At 50.8% G+C, this 21,624-nt stretch overlaps 9 protein-coding genes across 9 annotated transcripts, besides 34 other annotated features; all 9 read right to left on the bottom strand.

The window, feature by feature from the left end:
- Positions 1–483, bottom strand: Tc00.1047053506743.4 (eukaryotic translation initiation factor 1A, putative; the record flags this gene model as incomplete). The annotated part of the gene is made up of 1 exon (XM_811263.1): positions 1–483. A coding segment is annotated over one exon (483 nt), but the record flags the coding sequence as incomplete, so codon positions are not given.
- Positions 1–5,426: a sequence feature (heterozygous, Esmeraldo-like haplotype).
- Positions 37–68: a microsatellite.
- Positions 515–535: a sequence feature (AT_rich).
- Positions 753–1,502, bottom strand: Tc00.1047053506743.10 (uncharacterized protein; the record flags this gene model as incomplete). The annotated part of the gene is made up of 1 exon (XM_811243.1): positions 753–1,502. The coding sequence occupies one exon, from the start codon at positions 1,500–1,502 to the stop codon at positions 753–755; it is 750 nt and encodes a 249-aa protein (XP_816336.1).
- Positions 1,339–1,393: a sequence feature (A-rich).
- Positions 1,436–1,455: a microsatellite.
- Positions 1,653–2,033, bottom strand: Tc00.1047053506743.20 (hypothetical protein, conserved; the record flags this gene model as incomplete). Its single annotated transcript, XM_811244.1, has 1 exon — positions 1,653–2,033. One exon carries the CDS (start codon positions 2,031–2,033, stop codon positions 1,653–1,655), a length of 381 nt encoding a protein of 126 aa, XP_816337.1.
- Positions 2,193–2,236: a microsatellite.
- Positions 2,442–2,486: a microsatellite.
- On the bottom strand, positions 2,483–3,388 carry Tc00.1047053506743.30 (50S ribosomal protein L17, putative; the record flags this gene model as incomplete). Its single annotated transcript, XM_811245.1, has 1 exon — positions 2,483–3,388. The coding sequence occupies one exon, from the start codon at positions 3,386–3,388 to the stop codon at positions 2,483–2,485; it is 906 nt and encodes a 301-aa protein (XP_816338.1).
- Positions 3,397–3,428: a microsatellite.
- Positions 3,701–3,721: a sequence feature (AT_rich).
- Positions 3,779–3,817: a microsatellite.
- Positions 3,883–3,903: a microsatellite.
- Positions 3,892–15,966, bottom strand: Tc00.1047053506743.60 (hypothetical protein, conserved; the record flags this gene model as incomplete). Its single annotated transcript, XM_811246.1, has 1 exon — positions 3,892–15,966. The coding sequence occupies one exon, from the start codon at positions 15,964–15,966 to the stop codon at positions 3,892–3,894; it is 12,075 nt and encodes a 4,024-aa protein (XP_816339.1).
- Positions 5,427–14,972: a sequence feature (areas not merged during assembly with more than two copies in the genome that could not be assigned to a particular haplotype).
- Positions 14,973–14,998: a sequence feature (haploid, Esmeraldo-like haplotype).
- Positions 14,999–15,866: a sequence feature (heterozygous, Esmeraldo-like haplotype).
- Positions 15,867–16,852: a sequence feature (haploid, Esmeraldo-like haplotype).
- Positions 16,090–16,122: a microsatellite.
- Positions 16,277–16,310: a microsatellite.
- Positions 16,488–16,525: a microsatellite.
- Positions 16,546–16,568: a sequence feature (AT_rich).
- Positions 16,670–16,705: a microsatellite.
- Tc00.1047053506743.69 (hypothetical protein, conserved) lies at positions 16,841–17,404 on the bottom strand (the record flags this gene model as incomplete). The annotated part of the gene is made up of 1 exon (XM_811262.1): positions 16,841–17,404. One exon carries the CDS (start codon positions 17,402–17,404, stop codon positions 16,841–16,843), a length of 564 nt encoding a protein of 187 aa, XP_816355.1.
- Positions 16,853–20,152: a sequence feature (areas not merged during assembly with more than two copies in the genome that could not be assigned to a particular haplotype).
- Tc00.1047053506743.80 (hypothetical protein, conserved) lies at positions 17,664–18,605 on the bottom strand (the record flags this gene model as incomplete). Its single annotated transcript, XM_811247.1, has 1 exon — positions 17,664–18,605. One exon carries the CDS (start codon positions 18,603–18,605, stop codon positions 17,664–17,666), a length of 942 nt encoding a protein of 313 aa, XP_816340.1.
- Positions 18,700–18,719: a microsatellite.
- Positions 18,970–19,045: a microsatellite.
- On the bottom strand, positions 19,069–19,989 carry Tc00.1047053506743.90 (hypothetical protein, conserved; the record flags this gene model as incomplete). Its single annotated transcript, XM_811248.1, has 1 exon — positions 19,069–19,989. The coding sequence occupies one exon, from the start codon at positions 19,987–19,989 to the stop codon at positions 19,069–19,071; it is 921 nt and encodes a 306-aa protein (XP_816341.1).
- Positions 19,994–20,017: a microsatellite.
- Positions 20,088–20,114: a microsatellite.
- Positions 20,144–20,193: a sequence feature (AT_rich).
- Positions 20,153–20,162: a sequence feature (haploid, non-Esmeraldo-like haplotype).
- Positions 20,163–21,624: part of a sequence feature (heterozygous, Esmeraldo-like haplotype) that runs on past the window's edge.
- Tc00.1047053506743.100 (hypothetical protein, conserved) lies at positions 20,284–20,727 on the bottom strand (the record flags this gene model as incomplete). The annotated part of the gene is made up of 1 exon (XM_811249.1): positions 20,284–20,727. One exon carries the CDS (start codon positions 20,725–20,727, stop codon positions 20,284–20,286), a length of 444 nt encoding a protein of 147 aa, XP_816342.1.
- Positions 20,912–20,935: a microsatellite.
- Positions 20,965–20,992: a sequence feature (AT_rich).
- Positions 21,109–21,174: a sequence feature (T-rich).
- Positions 21,345–21,373: a microsatellite.
- Positions 21,569–21,605: a microsatellite.
- Positions 21,621–21,624: part of a microsatellite that runs on past the window's edge.

Below are 21,624 nucleotides of genomic sequence, written 5' to 3' on the forward strand. Positions count from 1 at the left end.
GTCAAGGACTACTTTGTGCGGGTCCAGCACGTTCTGGTCGTCGTCGTCAGCGCCGCCGTCGTCGTCGTTTTCAGCCACAAAAACGTAGTCGGAATGCGCGTTTTTGGCGTCACGCTCATCGCTGGAACGGAAGTCGCGTGGAATCACTTCGTCCTTCACGAGTGCCCGCACCTCCGCGGGGTTGTAACGATGAATGACGTCGACGATGTCGTTTTTGTTGAATGAGCGCTTCGAGACCAAAACGACATCGCCCTGCCCAATCCACACTTTCCGCACCATGGCACCACGAATGGAGCCAATCGCCTTGCTGCCATCCGCCAGCTGCAGCTCAAGCCGCAGGTTCCCTAACGCCTTCTTCACCTGCGCGTATTCCTCACCCTCCTGCGGGTCGGCGTAGACAATGTCACGCTTCTGGTTCTGCATAATCCCCTTCGCGTTGCCTGCCTTGAAGGACTTGCCGCCCTTTCCCATATTCTTCGGCATCTTGACGGAATTTCTGACGGGCGGAGGTGACAAATAAATAAATAATTAAATAGTTTTCCTTCCGCTCTCGCTTCTACTCTCCCCTCCCCGCACAAGTTTAATGGCAACCAAACCTCCCCCAAAAGAAAAAAGAAAAAAAAAAAGATAAATTTTATTCGCGGCCAAGCAGACAAGGGAAAGAAATAATACGGGACGTGCTGCACCGCCCCCCTGCTTGAACTAGCGACTGGGAAAGAAGATACCCCACTGGAGATGACAGGGGAAAGGAATCAGGCAGAGCCATCAGCGTTCGATTCCATTGCATTGCCGGGCAGAGAAGAGCATGCATTCAGTAGAACGCCACGCAGGCGTTCAATAGAGGCGGCCAGGACGGTTGCCGCGTTGTCTGCATGATCGTCCACCGCCGTCCCCGGGGCGGGCTCCTGCAACCCGCTCCACTCAGAGTGCAGTCGTTGAGTTTGCAGAGAAAGCCCCGCCTGCATGGTACTAAAACGACTCTCCATGTTTTGGTACAACTTCATCCAATCCTCCATCGGCAGCGGCGGGTGATTGACCTCCAGGCGGGCGCTCTGCAGGAGTTTCTGCAGAGGAGCAGGCCGCACCTGCAGAGCCGAGCTGCTCACAAACCCCTGAAGTGTTCGGCGCCACTTCTCCACGTCCATCCGCTCCCCACCCCAACCGCTTAAAACGCTGCGTGCAAAATCAATCGCGGAGCAGGCACGCCGGCCAGTGATGACAGCAAGTGCAAAAGTACACGCACAGTGACACCCAGCAACAGGCACAGTACAAGCCTCACGCACACACCGTCCGCAGCAGCAGAAAAAAAGAAAAAAAAAACGACACGAGTGTACTGATAAAAAAAACAAAAGGGAAGAAAAAATAATAAAGAAAAAAAGAAAAGAAAAGAAAAGGGTATGCATTGTGCCACATGTGTACAAAACGTGGAAAGTGAAATAATAATAATAATAATAAATGAATGGTGGGCACCTCCCTTTTGAAGCAAATTCACACACACACATCTCCTCGTCATTTCTTCGCTTGTTTGAAACTTCACATTCCACCCCCCACCCCCACTACCCCTCCTTTTCCTCCCTCGTCTCGTATCTTGTGCTCTTGGAATGCGCCCGTCAAGCCAAGGCGTACTCCACTTCCACGTGCCGTTTTAAACATCAGTTCAGCAAGTACGACCGCTGCGCTTCCGACTGGTTTGCATAGACAAGCCGACGTAGTTCGTCATGCGACCATGGAAGAGGGGGCGCCTGCGGCTCCACCTTCATGCCATGTGGCGTCCCCATCAATGGGGCCGGCGAAAGGGGTATGACAGCCGGGAGCTCAAGTTTTTGAGGGGATCTCGGGATCACTGGGCTCCAAGATGTGCCCAAGCTCCTTTCCAACGGAACGTTTGACTGCACGGAAGGCTGTCTCCTTCGTGGTGACTTTGCTTCAATGTTGAAGTGTGTGTCAGGGAGATACTTCCAGTCGTACTCACATGTCTGGAGGTTGTACTGAGTGGGCTTGCCACACACCTCCTGCTTCTTCCGTATTGGCATCGCACTACTTGTTAAATAATGATGGTCCTCCTACCCAGCAGTTACTCACGCACTAGAATACTGCTATGTACACTGATGGAAAGAATAGAAACTCGGCAACTACGATACAACAGCCTGATAATTTTGTTCCATGTACGCAATTGGGAAAGGGGAGCGGTGGTTGTCTGTTGTTGTTGTTGTTTTTTGTTTTTGTTTTTGTTGTTTTCTCTTCCAGTGTCTTAACACAGCTACGTATACAGATATGCAAAGAGCAAAAGAATTAAAAAAAAAAAAATGCAACAAAAAAAAAATCCAGCAAAAGATGCAGGAAGGTCAGTGAAGATGAGGAAGAAACACCATCACAGAAAAAGCGACCATTATGTATATAGAAATATATATTTATAACAAAAATGGCTGTCTGAATGGTTCCATCATAATAATAATAACCATCATTATCATCATCATCATCATTATGCCCATTGCCGCGGTTCAGGAGCAGCCCCATCATCAGCCGACGGCTCCCCACCCTCACCGGTTGCACTAAAGTTATCATCTTCAAGATCCAAATCCTCAAAGTCGCCCGTGTTGGCAAGCATCTCATTGTGCCACTCTTCCTCCTCCTTCTCCGTCCACAACGGGTCCACGTCACTTGGATGCGGAACATTGCGCACGCCCCAGAAGCGCATTTTCGCATGGCGAAGACGCCACCAATGATGAAACTCCTCTGTTTTAAATTTACTCGCCCATCGGTCAAACGCCATCTGCATGTGCGGCGGCCGTTGGATGCCCTTCTCCGTCTCAACGATACGAGGGGGGAGAAAAAAGCGCTCAGGTCCCGTCGTGTAGTCCTCGCCCTTGTGGTTGTCACTCATGTCACGGTTTTTGTACTCCACAAAGTACATCGCTACGCCATCCGTGCGACGACGACTTTTCAGCCGAGTCATCATGGCATACTTCCCGTACATGTCTTTGAACCGTCGCGGGTACTCGTCGAACGCCTTGTCGACCATCAGCGGATCGTGCAGGAAATACGCGAGATGCTGCCGGGAGTCGGTGTCCCCGGCCTTGGCGAGGTCAACCACGTGGTCCGCCAAAATACGCAGCACGGGAGCGCGTGCCCCGCCCACAATGCAGTAATCCTTCCGTATCATCTCCGTCACCATGCGGCGGGCAATTTGCTGCCGATGAAACGGGCTGCGCGCGCGGAACTTCGGCAGTTGCCCCCGCTGCCACCCGTAGTCGGCCATCAGCGGCTCGCTCGTTTCCCACGGCTTGAACGTAATCGTCGGGTTGTCGTCGACACCGGCAAAACGGGCTTTGCGTGTCTGCCCAATCACCGGCGGTGGCCGGCCGGCAAAAAAACGCGTCTGCCTCATCACGGACTAAAAAAAAGAAAAAACAACAAAAAAAAAAAAATTCTCCTCCGGCAGCGAGCGCCCCTCAAAAAAAGAAACAACACGCATGCACAACGTACACCCGCCAACGGACCCACAACAAACAAGCAAACACCCATAAGAAGAGGAAAAAAGAAGAAAGAAAAAAAAGACTTCAGGAGGAAAATAAAACGTCGCCATGCCTCCTGCCAATCCCTCCTCCATTCCTCCCATAACCCAATTTCATCGCCGTCCATTCCTGCAAAAACAACAATAAACATCATTGCGGCTACTAGCAAAGCAAAAAAAACCAGCAAAAAAAAAAAAAAAAATTTTCCTTTTTTCCAAATCCCTTTTTAAGGGGTTAAAATGAACCGTCCAAAGAAGAAGCAGAAAAAAAAAAAAAAAAAAAGAAAAAGAAAAAAAAAAAAAGCGGGGGTATAATCGCCCAGTAAATGAATCCCCACCCTTTTTTTCTGTGTATATCTTGTTTGTCTTTTATTTATTTATTTATTTATAATTTTCGTTCTTTTTGAAAGACGATTTAAAAGACCCTCCAGTCGATCGCATGCCTGCATGTGTAAAATTTGTGGCAACATCTTCTCCGATACGCCAAGCCAATTAAGAATCACATCCACATTCACAGCCACATCACCACCAAAGCGTAGTTGTGGAGAAAAGTTTACATGTCGAAGAGCCTTCAGGTATCGATCGTCCGTGGACCTTTTCTCGGCGTTCTGCTGAACCGTCTCCTCCGCGGTGGGAGCAGAAACGGCACCGGCCGCTGCAGAAGTGGCATCTCCACTGGATTTGGCATTACAGGATGACTTTGTGTCCGATGACTCCCCAGGGCACTCCTGGTCAATCCTGCCAAACCGATGGAACACCTCCGCGTTATCCTTCGCGGTGAAGGAGCACACGAGTTGAATCAACTCCTGAAAGTCCTGAAAGCGCGGGTTTCCCGTCCACGGGTTGGACTGGAGCAGCGTTAACATGAAGCCAACTTCAGCATCCCCAATCCCCTGCCGGGAGTAGAACTCAAAATTGTTGGTGCCACGAAACCCGAGAATGACTACTTTGACGGCACCAGGACGAAAGAGCTCCACGTTCTCCGTATTGATCTCAAGCACCTTCTTTACCGTCGTGTTTCCGTCACCGGGGCACTCCGCAAAAGACAGCCTCGCCTTAGGGAAGCTCGCAATGAGGCTCCCAGAATTGGTTGCCCCAGTCGAGGCGGTACCAAGCAGCAAAGTTGTCTGCTCCAGCTTCATGGTGAGTTTGCCACACGGAATGCGTGTGAGCGGGTTTCCCATAAAGGGGATAATAAGACTTTTCTCTGCCTCGTCACTGGCAACGCTTGGTTTGTCAGTGCTGCCATTCTCCTTGCTGCTGATGCTAAGGCTGAAGCTGAGGCTGCTGTTGCTGGTGTTACTGTTCTCCACGCCGCATGGGATGTCCAAGCCTAACAGGGGCAGGGGTCGTTCATCGCTAACCAAACATTTCCTTCGCTCTAATAACCGCTCAATGTCAAATAAAACTTCCTTCACCTTCTTTTTGAACGAGGTGTGAGACGTTTTTATGCCACCATCCCGCAATCGCAATACTGACACCTCCCTTTGCGTCGACACAACCTCACCCACGTTGCTAATGGTGCTGAGAACCGCCGGCACTGTACTTGGTGTCACAAAAACACTGCTTCTATACAGCGATAACTCCGCCTCCACTGTCCTGCGTTCCTCCTCACCCACTCCGTCCATGCAACCAAGGGAAATCTCTGTTGCCTGGCACTCAAACACATCCTTCAACTGCCGCTCCTTAAACATCGCGTGTAGTTTCTGCACGCACAACAACTCTCGGAAAGTGCGTCCTGTCGGTGAACACATCAAATTTTTCGTGTTATCTGCATTTTCAATAAAGAATGCTTTAATAAGCACGCTCTCAAGGTTGGCCACACCGGAAAGAACACCCTCAGAACGCAGTATAAAAGACCGTACCGCCAAATCAAAGCACGTCTTGTAACACACACGCGCGGGAGATCGAGTCCTCAGAAGAATGAGACTAACGCCACCCAAGGTTGCCTGTTGCGCGTTACCAGAGCTGAGATCAAGTCGCAACTTAATGTGCGATGCCGTGACGACAACGACCAGTACCTCCTCCACCTGGCCCTTACGCATCGCTTCTAGACCACGGCGAATAACGACACTCTTCTGCACATTTTCTTTTATGATGCTTGCACTGCGAGTAAACATCTGACGAATGCTCTGCAGCGACTCAAGCAGCGCCTTGTGCCAAAGCTCCTGTACAATGAAAAGCTGCGACAAATGCGGCGCTCGCACCCTAACCTCCAAATCAACACCTCCCGAGACATCAGGCGGTGTATGAATGTACACGTTTGTAAGTTCCCACACGTGCTTGCGGCGTCGCAACGCGACACACGTCACTGCCTCTGGCAAAAACATCTCAAATGACTTCACTTCCAGCTTCGCTTGGCATTCCAGCTGCATCTTTCGAGCGCAAATTGTGAATAAAAGCGGCGGCGGTGTAAATATATCCATTTCTTGAAAAGGCCCCAGTGGCTGTCCCAAAAACCGCTGCACAAAGAAGTCCAGACTGCCACCCCGCTCGTCCAGAAAAAGTGAAAGGGTTACTGTCGAGGCGGGCTCCGTCATCAGCACAAAGCGTAGTCCCGTGATGCGGATGTGAATGCTCGTAAAGGTATTCTTTCCTCTGCTATCATGACCTGAGAATCCCGCGCCAGATGAGTGCTGAAATCCAAGTTGCAAAGAATTCGGGTTGTCACCGCGATTCTGTTTCTGTCGCCGCAGTGCGATTACCCCGCTTGACGTTGCTCTGGACTGCGCCACCGCCTCGGCGAAGGCACTGGGCACCGGCAACGCCACATCGGCTATAGAAGAGTGTAGAGCAAGGTCGTTGCTGGTAATATCCCTCTCCCATCCCTTTACGAGGCCGAGTAATTTCGTCACGCGCTCACTGTTGCCGCGGTCATGCACCGTCGCCCACTCTTCAATTTCCTCTGCAAGCGACATGATAGAGGGCAAAATTTCAACCGCACTTGCCCGCAGCTCGATGCGGACAATTAATTCATGATCACCACTCGTGGAGTCACAAACATTTGCCAGCACCATCGTGGTGATATCAGGTGTTGGAAATGCAAGCAGCTCCGCCATGGGGTACACCACAGTGGCAGCATCGGCAGCGCCGGAACTCGCGGTGTTCTTCTCCAACGCCTCGGGGTTGAGCCTCACTCGCCGTCGGTGCGAACGGCCCATCTTACTTGTTGCGGCGTCAGAGGCCTGCGGGACACTGGGGGAGCCAACAGCGGCATCTCTCTGAATGGAGTAAACCTTCACCTCACCACGCTCAACCCGCATCGTCACGTCAAAGTGGTACGAATTGGGGCTTTTATTGGCCGCGTTTGGCACATTGTGAGGGGTAAATGGATCTGCATGCCGTTCCTTTCGAGAAGTTCCCCCTTCTGCCGTTACATCCTCAGAAAGCCGTCGTGGTGCGGAATATGGCAATGTGGCGGCCCCATCATGTCTTGCTTTCGACACTTGACGAGGTTTAAAAATGTCAGAGAGCGATGCGGACGGCATTTCTTTTGTGAACTGGCTAAGGATGCTCACAAAGCGTGTTGAGATCGAAATCTGGGGTGCGCTCATATCCATAACAGCACCAACTTTTACTGTGCTTCCACTCTTATTTACATGGAGCGGAACGTCAATAGAATTAATAAATACCTTTGAAAAGGAGTTGCGGCATTCCTCACGGCTCAGGCTGGTGAGAGTTCCAAGTCCACCAAGAACGTGTGTGCAGCTAAGCAGATCTTTTGCCGAAATGTCACTTTCCAGAGGTGAACCATCACTGAAATAAATTTGCGCATCGTCCATCACGTAGCGCGCCGTAAACGTCAATTTGGATGTGGCGTCCAGCTCTGCCGCATCAATGAAGCCACCAAAACCCTCATTTGACCCTCTCGGCTGAATCGCAGGAGCCCACCTCTGTGACTTGAGTAGACGGCACGCGAAGGTCGACTTTTCAACCTTCAGCTTCAGCGCCATGGTGGGAATAAAGCGCCTGCGATTCAGTGCCAATGCGCCACGCCCAGAAATAAACACATCATGATCTCCTTCAATGATGTTGCGGTATGCCGCATCACCAAATGGCACAACTACAAGGAAGTTCGACACTGTGGCAAAGAACTTGTTATCGGACCTTGCGTTAAAGAAATCTTCCTTTTCATCTGCTTCAGTTGCTATCCTTGACGGTGATGCGTAGGAGGGACGTTTATGAAATGCGGAGGTGCCCTGCGGCAACACCTGCGCCGTCAGTTCCTGTAGACGCTTTATATTTTCCCGTTGTGTTAGTTCCACCTGCGCGTCCACCTGCTTCCGTACGCGTGTCAACCGGCGGTACGCCGCATGTTTGAAAAGCTGACGACGTAATAAACGACCCTCTCGCTGCGACTCAAACCGCAACTTCTCTGCAAGGTCTCTTGTCTCCTCAAAGGACCGCCGCAGAAGCGGAGCCAGCCCGACACGGGCAATAATAAGCGGCGATCTGATCGACAGATTCCATCGTGTGGCAGTGATGCCAAGCTTTCCAAGTTCATGCAAACCAACAGGAATCCCCCGCGATGCCGCGAAGATGTTCTCAATAGCTGCCCGTACGTCATTTTTGTCGCTTCGCCCGCTGGAGAGTGTAAAGGACGTTTCAAAAAGGCCCCAAATGAAACCGCCAAGTGGGCGCACCAGCCGCGCCGATTCCTCCGAGGTCAACGAAGCAGCGCGATTAGGCGTCGCCGCCGCCATTGTGCTGGGTGCGGATACCTCGCTCTGAGTCGCAAACGTTGCTTGTCGTAGCGTGGACTGCAGTTGATCGTAATCGTCACGATCCACAAGAGCAATCTGCGCATTGACGACGTTCACCATCAATTTTGACATTCGGTACCTTCCCAAAAATGACATTTTCATCAGAGCATTGAGCTTCCGCACAGAGAAGCGCAGGTTCGTCATGGAGGTGAGGTACGACACACGGAGACCGCCCAGAAGAAACACAAAGCGACCTTCCCATCCTGACGATGGTGCGAATGAAGCGTTCGTCACTGGCTGCTGAACACGTTCCTTCTCGCCTTCCTCCTCCCTACCAACATAAAACGGCTTCGAGACGGCCGTGTATACGTCTGCAATCCTGTCCAAAATCAAAATCAAATGACTAATAATGGTCGAAGACACAGTTATCTCAACCGACTCCAATAAGCACATGCCGGTCCGCACCAGCTCGTCCTTGGCATAAATGGCATACACGCTTGGAAACTCCACCGCATGCCTCCCCGCCGAAGGACTTTCAGATGTCAATGTAAATGGATGTAGGTGGGCCTTAAAATTCAACCTCTTATCAGAGGAGAAGTTAAAAAATGCAGATGCGAGCGGAATCCTCAGCGCCGCGTGTATGCCATGCGGCAAATCCACCTTGACCCACACTTCATGCAACTGGACTGCACAACACGACGCATGGATCTTCTTCTGGTTGGGCAACGTCAAAGAAAGACAGCTATCACTAGCTTTCTCGCGGTTGAAGTGGCGCATGGGCTTGAGAAGCTTCTTTGCCTCTATCCACCCTTGTAACCATTCATGCACTTGGGCCTGCACGGTCTCAGTGGCTAGAGGACGATATGGCAAAAGGAAATAGACCTTTCCAACGTCAATCTGCAAGTTCATCTGCACTCCCTCAGGCGTAGCCCCGGGCTTCTTGTCAGAAGCTTCCTTTGAGTCACCATCGTTGGTGGGAATATGATTTTGGTCCGCATTATGCATGCCCACTGCCAGTTCCTTTGCGGTCGCAACAAAGACGCGTGACTCCTTATGCTCCTGCATCGACTCCACGGGAGCTCGCATAGCGGCCCTCGAGGTGCCCGGCGGCACTATTGCATCGGCAACATACTGCAACAATATAGATTCGGCAAAGAAGGAAGCCGTTTTCCTCAGATGTAACTCTGGCGTCACGGATGGTGGGGCCGCGCAGCGGCTCTTAGGAGCACGTGAACGCGCCCTCTGCGCCAAAACGTGCAGCCGCTTTCGTATCCACTCAGAAATCGCCTCCGTAAAAACGTGAGTCTGAACACACTCTCGCGAGCTGATACGCTCCGCTCGGGACTCGCCACACCCAGTGAGGTTGACCACCTTGAACTGCATATAGTTTAACTCCGAATGTAAGAAATAAGCGTCAAGCTGGCGCAAAGTGAAACTACCTTTAACCACAACACCCAAACTGCCACCAGGCGCTTTCATATCAAGAGAGGGTAACCGTCCCCTCAACCGTGTGAAATGTCTATTAGGCGACTCTATGTCGCTCTCCGCCACAATCGACACCACTGTCGTCCTCTTCTTTGCCGCAGCGAAAATGCGCAGCGCTGACGGATAACACTTGACCAACAATTCTTCAATTTCCCCGAGGAGCTGCACCTCCACATCGCGTCGTCCCCGCTCTAAGGTAGGTTCAGACCGCAATTCAGAACTTGGCAAAGATGCACCCATCATTCTTGATGCAGTCGGAAGTATGGAGCTTATCATGCCCATGTTCGACAAGGCACCATCACCTTTCCACTTCAACGGAACCCTCGCAATGAATTTCGCCGAGGGACGCTTCACCTCAATGACGTTAGACAACTCCGTGTTAACGTGTATGTAACGTCCTTCGCGGTACACGTCAATAAGTTCAACGCGGAATAAGTTTATATTTCCAACGCCCTGAACGGTGATACTCGCCTCAATGCCAAAGTGCTCCAGTGAGGCAAATGGAACATCCATGGACGAAGATTGTTTGGGAAATACAATGTCACGGAAGCTTTCTGTACGTTTGTGGGGAAGCAGGATGGGAACAGGTACGGGGGTAAGGGGGACATTTTCTCTTTGCTGGGCCTGTCGCATGTTCTGAAGCTGCTGCAGCATCGAATGGACTGAATGAGCAAAAAAGAAGAAATCGCGTGTGAGATGCAGGGCAACCGTATCCACAGAGAGACGGCATGTCCCACTCCCTATACCTTGATGGTTGTCACGCTTTCCACGCCCGCACAGAGACGTGAGGTATGCCACAGCCAGTGTGTCCTTCTCTTCATCGTATGCAATGCCGGGAACTTTGATTTGCAAATTTCCATTACGCGCCGCGGGCTCATACTCAATCTGTGTGATGACAGCAAGTGAGGAAAGCGTGACGGAAGCAGAAAAAGCGCGCTTCTCGACCGGCATTGCAGCATGCGCTGGTGGCAGAGTTTGCTGCATGACAAACTGAAAAGACCGCACACCCAGCGTCGTTGCATACACTCCATTGGCCTTGTCGCCAGGTGCTGCGTATTCTCGAGGAACCGGAAGATCCGTTAATGCCTTCACCTCAATGCAAGGAAGAATGACGCTTGTAATCTTTACTTCTGACAGCCATCGCTTTTGGTGCACGCGATTCCTGCTAAGCTCCTTTCGAGGAATCACACGCTGCTGTTGTATTTGTGCCCCTGTTTGACTCCCGTCATCGTCCAAGTCGTTGTTCCCCCACGCCCTTAAGTTTCCCTGCGAGAACGAAGGCCTCGAAATTGGTGCGGCCATGAGGGATTGGTAGTAGTGCACCTGCGTGAAGAACCGCGCCTCGGCCTCAAAAGACAGTTTCTCCAAGAACGGCCTCGTCACAAGCACTGTGATCGGTGCCACCGCCTCAACGTGCAGATGCTTTGACGTGGCCCCCTCCCGTGAGCGCTTGCGGTTGTCGGTTTGTCGTAGCGCCCACACGTCGGACTCCTCGTCGTTGTCATCGCCGAGGGCAAGGCTCAACATCGCCTGCGCCATGCAGAATTTTGGTGCTCGATGGGGACTCATGGACGCAAAAAACGTCGTCGATGGAAGAGGCGCGTGAAAGCACGTAAAATCGCGGATGCCGCCCTTTGCTTGTCGTGCCGCCGCATTGTAGTTCAGCGACGTCACCTCGTCGTCGGCCCGCGAGTGCAGAAAAAACGGCCGCAGAAACGATGTGAAAGATTCCAAGGGACGCAACATAAAATCATTTGCCAATTCGACATCCCTCATCAAAGAAGACGTCGGAGCCGCATCACCACTGGCATTCGCAGCGGCAAAGGCGTCGTTTGCGAGAATCGAGGTGCGATCACTCCCCGTGCACTCCATCTCTTCAACCTCGTCGCCTTCCAAGTCCTTCTCGCTTGTTGCAGAGAGACACGTCGCATACCTTTGAGAAGTGTTGTTATTGTTGTCATTTGGAGAATCCCTTTGCAAATTCACCTCCGCAGAACGCGTAGAGCACGCAGACAGAGTATTTGCCGCCGACGGGCTTTTAAATTTCTCTCGAAAGGATACAAGACCATCCAAAAAGGAAATCGTCGCTCGACGTGCGCTCCCTCGCAAGCGCTCCTCTTCCTCCTCATCTGCATCTTCCTCCCCGGCGCCGTTTGCATGCACCGGTTGTGTGCCACTTACACCCGTTTCCGGCTTCTTGGTAGTACTCGTCTCCAGTTGGGTGTCTTTTGAAAAAGAAAACCAAAAGTTAAAAAGACGATCCATGTCGTTCTCGTCCAAAAACCGCCGCTGCTTCTCCAAATGGTGCTCAAGTCCTTGGTCGAAGGGATACGCCGTGCAGTTACGCATGCGCAGCGACGTCTCCACGTGAAACACCTCCACAAAGTCCTCACTGAGTTTCGATTCCTCATGCACGCTGAGTCGACAGAACCCACGCAATGCGATGTCCCGCACAGCAGCACTCACACGACTGTTAGAGTTCAGGTCGTTGAGGGTCGAGGAGGCAAGTTGCACCCCGCGCGGAAGCTGCAGTTCCAAGTAGCCATCGGGGCCAACACGCACACACCCCGCGACACACTCAAGCGACGCAAGGATCGTGACAACAGCGTGGTCCTTCGCCTCGTCCGCTGCCGCTTCAAAAGCCTCAAGGTATTTGTTGAAATCCACGGCCATCAATTCAGGAATCGACTCTGAGAAGGGCACCTTTAAAATGGGACCGTCGCGGGCAAGAAATCGTTCCAGTGCCAACCGCGCATCCGTGATCTTATTGAGCGTAGCAGATCCCTTCCTTCTCGTGCACCTATCACCCCGGACACAAGAAAACGGCAAAATGTCATCGTCCGTGGGAAGTATTCTGATGGTTTTACGCCGCGGGTGCGCCGACTGCGGCATGATGTGGTCTGTGGAGTACGCCGCCCGTGTCTTCGCAGTTTCAATCTCCCGCAGAAGTCTCGCATCACGCAGAGGGAACTGTCGCATTAGCGTGTTCAGTAGCTGCGTCAGCATTGCCATCTGCTCCACAGTCACCTCAAATGTGATGCCGTCAATTATTATATTCATCGCCCTGTGAAAAGGTGTCCGCATGGGCATTGGTCCAAAGTGCTGGATCGAGCTAATCTTAATTTCTCCCAGGCAAAGGAATGTCCCTTCCACAAGACTGTCCCCATCCTGTTCAAAAAAACGTCCAGTGATCGGAGTAGCTGTGATGGTCATGTCAGTTGAGGCGCACTGTTTGATGAGGGAAAAGTTGAATTTGGCACCGCAAAGATTCAACTTGGGTGAGTTCTCCCCGCCACTTCTTAGCGTGACGTCCATGTCTAAGATATTGAGAGTCATGCTGAGTTCCTGAATGGCACAACGTGGTTCGTCCTTCTGCAAGTAGTCATTGAAACTCTGTCGCACGTTTTTCGGTAAATCCAGTTTGGGATGTATCCTGGACGGTGGCCAAAAAAGCTCTTCGGGTCGAATTACACACTGCGAATCACCAAGGAGGTTATCGATCAGCTCAAGAAAAGAGGAAATATGCGGAGACATCAGAAACCCACGCAGGCCGGTTAGTTGAATGTCCATGTGAAGATGATTGAGAAGCTTCGTTCGGCCTGTTGCAGGATCCACTGGTGTCTTATCCTGTGGCACCGTCTGGTTCGGTATGTACACATTCTGCAACCCCCTCAGAGAGACCTCATCGGCCCGTGCAAACGGCTCTGCGGTACCCACGAGTCTGTACAGCGGATGTGTCGGCGGGAGGCTCAAGCTCGCATCAAAATCCCGCAAGATCATCTCAAAGGGACGCTGCACCTCCGTTGACGCACTCAAAAAGTACGTGTCATTTGGCAGCGTAATAAAGAAATGGCCCGTGCCGTTGATGTGAAAGTTCATAAAACTGTTGAGGGACTCGTCATTCAGGTCCTCGCTGAAGATGACGTTCCGTGGATTGCAGTTCAAATGCAAGATAGCGGGAGCTGTAAAAAATAACTCAAACCGCTTCACATTTGGGCTGAACTCCGTCACGAACCGGCTGTACGTGTTGTAAATCTCCGTCGTCAGCGGCACGCCGTGGTACATCTCAGCCACAAACTGCCAATCCGTAATGAGGTCCATGAAGAATTCGACGTGGTCCATGTACCACCACACCTCCAGCTCGCCAAAGGAAGGCAGCACGTTCCATAGTTTCCGCCCCGTGTACACGCGATCGTCTTCCCTGTCAATGAAGAGTTCAATCGTACTCATCCGCGCAAGCAACGTGCTCTCTTCTTGAATGCCGTTTGTAGCCATTGACACATTTTTCCCTGAAAAAAAGCTCTCAGACCGCTGCTTCTTCTCCCTACTTAAAAGAAACTGCGGCTTTTGTATGTAGTGCGACTCGCGGCCCAATGTCATTAGTATAACCCCCTTGCGTCCCGAGTCACGAATGCCAAAGGGCGGCGAAGGGCAAGGTGCTTTTCGCTTAAACGGCAACGTCACACACGTGTCACGAAGAAATTCCACAAGCAGCTCCAAACCAGCGAGAGGACGTGATTTGCCGAGCTCAAAGTTCAATGACTCAAGCGGCTTATATGTGAACGGCAAAAAGAAGTTCTTTAACTCCATAAGCGAGTAGTGGGACCACGGGCCGTAGCAAATCTCAGGGACGTCAAGGAGCACCTCCAACCCCATGTGCGGTAGTTCCACCTCGCGGCTCACCTCTTCGCCCGCGTAAACATTTGTCACATCGCGATAGAAAACGATGTGTATGGTAGAGTTCTCCCTGCCGTTAAGGAGCATGCCGTAGTTACGAATAATGGATGACGCCTCATCAATAACAGGGCCTTGCGTTTCATTTAAGGATGTGCCTTTACCCATCATGGTAAGCGATTTACCTAAGTTGTTTGCCTTTCCGTGTTGGAAAAGAGCATTCCTGTCTTCCTTCTCCTTTTTCATATGGCACCAGCGCGCATGCACCTCTTCCAGCGTCATTTCTGTAACAAAGCGGTAGAGGTCAATGCTGGGCATGCCATCCATCGTCAAGTAACTGTGGCACTCCCCACGCTTAAAGCCAAAGTGCAAAAAGTACGGGTGTGCAGCACCGGCCCCGCCAATATCGACGTAACTTGCGTACATCTCAACCTCCACGGCACCAATAAAGTCAAACAAACGCTGTACAATGCTCTTTTTGTTCTTCAAACGCTGCTGTTCCTCCAATGCGCTCTTCAACGACTCATCACTGTATGTTTGACTCCCATCCGAGTCACCACGTGTCCATATCCTCATACCTTCGTCCTCGTTTGATTGATTCCTATCCCCTTCTTGCATCAGGCGACCAAGGATACTCCTCAGGGTCCAACCTTGCGCGGAAGTTGCACGCAGTTCCTCGCTAGCATGCGCAGAAGGGGCCTGCGTTGATGTCAACTCCTTATAGCTCCATGTGGCATTATACAAGCAGAGGCCCAAGCCGTTCAAGTGCACACGGACTTTGCCACGGCTCTGTGGTATCTGCACAATGTCTATATTGAATAAACTTGTGGAAACGCCATCATTATCATGAACTTCGCCAGTATCTTGGTTTGATTCCCCTCGTTCGCATTGAACATCACGATCCCCTAGAGATGAAAAGATGGAATCTACATTTTGATGGACGGCGAATTGTGGGTCTTCCTGCCCCATTTGCGTCCACGGAGAAAAATCCCTGTCGTTGCTCTCGTCATGATTGCCGTGGGGAGCAACGTAGTCTGTGGAGAGAAGCGTGTCTCCATTCACACCATCAACCTCCATAAACGGTGCCACAGCAGCGCGATTGCCAACATCCAATTCAACGAACGGTGCATCCTCTGCCATCTCACTGCCATTTCCCTCGAGTCGCACCCGCACCGCCCGTTCCTCCCGCAGTACATCCACAATCACGCCCTGCACCCACTCCTTCTTCACCTTCACTCTGCAGCGCGCGCCCTTCAAATCATCGAACATGAATTCCTTCACGACCGTCCATGACGGGTCCTCCAACCACGAGTCCCAGAAGCAAAAAGAGACGTACCCGTCCATGAGGCGAAGCGACAGGTTCTCATCCTGGTAGAAGAAGTCCTGGACAAATATGCGGCAACTCAGTGGGGCGATAACTATGCTTCCGAGACGTACACGCGCTGTTGACGACAAAATGCAGTACCGCAGAAACAACTGGACGGCAAACCCCAATATTTTGTGCGTGTACAGCATCGTAAAGAGACAACACAAAAACAGAAAAACGACGGAGAAGAGTAACTTAATAAAATCCTTCGTATCGGACCCCATTTGCGGCTTGTGTTCTTTGCTTCCACCTTACGTCACCTCTCCACCCTTCTCTCTTTGTCTTTTCTTTTCCCAGCTCGTGTGCGCTGATGACCGAGACGTAACAGCCAGTAACGTAAACACGCACTCTCTCTCTCTCTCTCTCTCTCCTTCTTTCTCAAAGGAAACCAAAAAAAAAATGAAAACAAAAAAAGCCCAAACGGATAAATGTACGCCACCACCACGTCCAACGTGCCTTGTTGGACGTGTATGTATGTGAAAAAGAAAGGAGCGGAAGAGTACCCCTTGTTTGTATAGACCTGTGCGTGTATACCTCTCTCTCTCTCTCTCTCTCTCTCTCTTTCTCTTTTTATTTATTTATTTTTGTTTTTTGTTTCCCCTTTCTAAAAAGGGGGAAAACAAAATGCAAAAAAAAAAAAAAAGCTATTGAAATTACTATGGGATTCGACCTGGTCGGGATAAAACACACATAAAATGAAAAGAAAAAAGTCGTGGAGGGGCCCGCTGTGGCTCTTCGCGCCTATTTCTCCTCCTCCTCCTCCTTCTCCTTCTTCTGCTTCTTAATTATGCCCGTGGGAGAAGATAAAAATAAAAATAAAAAAATACACACGTGTCGGGCACGCCCAAAACGGTGCCAAAGAAAAACTTCCCCCCCTTCACCTCCGTAAATATAAACCCCCTTGTTCCTTTCAAATGCCTGGTGTGGGTATATATGTATATATGTATGTATGTATGTGCGTATTCACTTCGGGGCAACGAGAGAAAGAGGGAGAGAAATAATAAAATCATAGCATTGCATAAAATAAACAACACCCACACATTGCACATGAAAGCAATTTCCATGAACTTCTCAGAGGTTTTAAGCAAAATAAAGTTCCTAAAACTCGTCACTCTCGCTCTCTTCCACAGCAAAGCGATTCGCATTTGTATTTTTCACCACAAGCGCCTTCGCCTGGCGCACATCCTCCTGCACCTTTTCCGATTGCATGTCGGCAAAACGCCCCTGCAGTGTCTGGGGCTTCCCTGTCTTTTCCTCCATCGCGATCCGGGCTCGTTTGCGGTACGCAATCGAGTTGGGAAGGACACCCGTTCGTGCCAGCTGCGCCTTCGTCTCATACTCCGACTTCGTGAAGACACCCCCACGGCGCTGCACGCTGGAGTAAAACAGCGTCTGCTGCTGCGACGGGCCCGAGACGGATGTCCTGACAACCGTGGCGGAGTGCTGCCCGGCCTGCGGCTGAGATGCCTGAAAGGGCGAAATGAAAGCGGCGGGAATCGTGCCATCATCCACGATGATTGGAGCCTTTGAGCGAGCGCCAGCGTGTCCCCTCGTCTTTGCGTGGGGCTGCCCGTGACGTGGCGGGCGGTCGTTGTGGGCGGTGCGATGACGGCTGTTGGTTCGGTGGTGTGGCCTGTTGCCTAAGACATTGTGCTTCACCATCGACAGAACTAATCTCACTGTATAGAAAAAGAAAAAGAAAAAGAAAAAAGAAAAAAAGACAACTGAGGCAACGTCGGCCCTCCCCGCAATTATTCACACGGCAGCAACAACGCAGTCCGAATGCACAAACCACACGTTCCCCACCACTGCCACTGCCGTCCTCGTTACGTGTTTCTGGTTGTTCTCTACATCACACCCAAAGGGAAGAAAAACTCACGGGCCACACACGCCCCCCACGATCCGCAGCTGCCGCCCCAACTCACTCCGTCGCCTGCTGCGCTGCCGGGGAGAGTCGAAAGCGGAGCAGTCTTGAGCCCCCCGAAGCCTCGTCCGCTTCCACCGCGTAGATCGTCTCCTCTTGTGAGTCCAGGGCGATGGCGCAAAGAGATGGGCACGTTGTGCGCACAATGCCGCTCACCTCGCCATCCCTCCCAATGACCGTAATGATGCCGCCAGCGCCTTCATTGGGTGAGGATGACGATGAAGATCCCTTCATGTCGTACTGGGTCACAAAAATGGAGCCGTCACTTTTTCTAACGGCGATGGCGCTGGGGCCCATTCCCCCTTGCAGCTGCGCAAAGACACTTCCAATGTAGTACGTCCCTCGAAGCACAAACCGAAGCACGCGGTTAGTGCCCTGCTCGCAGACATACACGCTTTTGTCGCTTGTCACGGCAATTCCCGTCGGGCGTATGAGACCACGACGACAGAGTGGAACAACTTGGCTGTGCCCCTGCAGAGTGCGGAAAACGGCGCCCACCGGGTCGGCAAACGACGAGTCGCCCTCTGCCCCGGCGTCGGTAAAAAACAACTCACCGTCCGGTGCGACGGCGAGAGCTGTCGGTCCCACAAACTGTCTATTTTCAAAGCTGTTCAGGTAGCGCACAACAGTGTAATCCACCTCACCACGATCATTGTCACACTTCTCGTCCTTCTCAACATGCCCCTTGGAATTTGGTACCGCCTCCAGCTTCAGGATGGCGTTCTCACTGCGGTCGGTGAGGTATACATCACCGTTGCGGGGATCGATGGCGAGAGCATGTGGCGAAGTCTCCGTCGCCATGATGGGAATCATCGTGCCGTTCGTCTTGTTGAGACGAAGCAGCTCTCCGCTGCACGCGCATACGGCAAATACGTCGTCGTTTGCATCTAACGCCAGGCCTGTCAAGAGACGGCCCGGAAGCTCGGCAACAAGTTCCATTATAAAATGATAATCTGAGGGGTTATGCTTACAGCCACGACCCTCCACCGTCCCTGATGCTGGCAATGACGATGACTCCTTCACAAGTACCCTTTTGTTGTTGTTGTTGTTGTTCTTCACATCAAAGGAGAAAAGAACACGCATACATACATCCACACAAACAAAAAAGAAAGAGAGAAAAGAAAAAGAGACGAATCTCAAAAAAATGAGAAAGGGGTCAATCACCCCTACAGTCAAAAAGTTTCTTCTTTCCATGCTCACTCCCCCGCACAACCAGCCTTGCACGCACAGGCAAATACAAAAAAATAAAAAACTAAACGCAGCAGTTTGTTCCTTAACAGCAATGTTAGAGTTTTCTTCTTCGCACACACACACACACACACACACACACACACACACACACACACTCACACACACACACACACTCACACACACTCACATCTGGATTCTCTCTCCATTATTCTCAGCACAATTGCCAGCCATCCTGCAGGAATTCAACACGGTCATTAGAGTAATCGGTGACATCTTCACCAACGTCGCTAAGATCCTCAAGTAGTTGCCGCATCTCCTCGACTGTGGTACTTGGAGCACTCTGTTGAACCCCATGTCCAGACGTCGCGTTGTCCTCCTCACCCTCTGTTTCTTCCTCCATGAGGTGCACATGACGCTCCTGCTCCACCCAGTAGTGGTGAAACAAAAACTGCAGCACAAGCCCACACACCCAGCGAAGCTCAGACAGAAGTGGCAGGGCACCGTGCGCCACACGTTGCCGCACCTCCACCGCCTCCTCGGGAAACCCAATCAGTCGAGCCCGCTTCCTGTAAGTGTCCGCCGACCCACGAGCAAAACTGCCTGTCATGAGATGCACCGCACGTGATATCGCCGCACCATAAAAAGAAACGGCACCCAAAGACGAAAGCTGATCTCCTTCGTCAAGTGAAAAAGCCTCCATCAGAAGTGCTGTGGCCTCCGCATACGCCGGAAGCTGCCGGTTTTTACGCTCACGTGCCTTCCACACAAGTTGGATGCGGTTCAATGCCTCGCGCCTAGCTTCTGTCAGGCCTGTCCCGTCCTGAGGATCAAATAGCATTCGTTTCACACGCTTCCACTCATCCCACCCGTGTCCAAACACACTCGGCGCTGAGCGGGAAAGGGAGAAAAAGGGTGCAGTAGAAAAGGCAAACTCCCCTTCCGCCGACGCAGCACCCACCGCCTTCGTGTTTGAAACGTCGGCACGGATCCTTCCAGAGGTGCCTGTAGGCGCAACAGCGTCCAAATCGCCCAGTTCTCCCAGTCCACTTTTGATGCAAGTTCCCCTTTTGCGCTTCTCATTGGGTGAATTCTGCCACGCCCGGCTGCGCTTCCTCACCATATTTGTGGGCATGTAGATATATATATATATATAGATATATCTGTGTGTGTGTGTCAGTGCCCACTCCGCTCCCTTTTATGGTGAGCTGCCAAGAAAAATAATAAAAATAAAAATGAATAAATAAATAAATAATAAATGCACGCATAAAACAACAGCGGCATCGTCCAAAAAAAAATAATAATAATAAAATAAAATTACATTTTTAAAACATTTTTTGTTCTCGCATAATTTTCAACGAAATGTGATGCCATTCACCTTTCTATTTCCGGTACTCCTTCGTGCGTCCCCCACATACCGGGCGCCACGTTATCTTCGAGTTTTCTTCGTGGGTGGGCCCAACAAACCGCGGCCGTCCCCCTCGTCATGATCGCCGTCGTCCGGCCACGCGTCGTCATCCTCCCACTCCGCGGAGTCCATGACACTGCTGCTCGGAGCTTCGTACGCCATCATCATGTCAACGTCCTTCTCCTTCCGAGCGCGAGGGGCGTCGACGGCTGCGGCAGGCCTCGTGCTGCACTCCTTCGCCATACTGCGGCCAAAAAGATCGTAACTTCTCGCCTGCGCCTCCGTAACAAACGCAAATGCGTCGTTGAAGCGACGACAACAATTTTGACTCTCCTCCACAGACGCGGCCGTTGTGGCGGGCAAAGGGAGGGAAAAGGACGTCAACTCCAGCAGCACCTCCCCTGTTCGCTGGTTTGTGATGGAGAAGAACGCGTGCGGTGCAGCCCCATTGCGGTGATGCGCCATTGCTGCGATTTACCTGCAATGGCAGGGAGAAGAAGAAAAAGAAGAAAAATAATAAATATATTTAGAAAGGAAAGAAAAGCGGGGCAGGGCAAAGCGCAATCAAAACAAAAAAACAACACCGAAGGGAAATCACACAAAAAAAAAAAAAAACGGTGCGTTTCGGCCCCTTTTCCACAACAACAACAAAAAAAAAAAAAAAAAAAAAAAACGGCACAAATTTATTTCATGTTTCAATCCAAAAATAAAAAATAAAAAATCATTTTTACCTTCGCTTTTTATTTTTCTTTTTTTTCATTTCAAATTCGCCGCTAAAAATATCTTCCATTCCATTTTTCTTTGGGCAATCTTTACTCAACGTGTCACTGTTGCTTTACGCAATCCTTTTTTTTTTCTTTTTTTCTTGTTTGTTTGTTTGTTTTATTTCGCCCGCTGTTTTTTTTTTTTTTTCTCCCCCTTTCGTTTCTCTCTGGTTGTGAGTGTCTGCGGCGGAAGAAGAAGTTGGCATGTGGGAATGCGCGCACACACACAAAAAAAAAAAAAAAAATGTTTGATTTCTCTTCTTTTTTTTCTTTTCGTTCGTCCATTTCCCGCTCGCCAATTCACACTTAAATTTCCTCTTTTTTTTTTTTTTTTTTTTCCTTCTTTTCGAATTTCACCGCGGCGCCGCAGGACGCGGGACTCGCCGGAGACACACACACACACTTGTATTTATAAATATAAAGAAAGAAAGAAAAAATAATCATCCCCCTCCATGCAGTCATTTGAGAGCCGCGTCCGCCCACTTTGGGAAGCGGAGGCATGTCAACTCCAACGCTGAGGGCAAAGACCCAAATGTCCTAATAAAAAAAAAAAAAAAAAAAAAAAAATAGAAGAAAAAACAATTATTCTTTGCTTTTT

Source organism: Trypanosoma cruzi, genomic scaffold, assembly GCF_000209065.1.
Source record: "Trypanosoma cruzi strain CL Brener 1047053517111 genomic scaffold, whole genome shotgun sequence".
Taxonomy (NCBI): Eukaryota; Euglenozoa; class Kinetoplastea; order Trypanosomatida; family Trypanosomatidae; genus Trypanosoma; species Trypanosoma cruzi.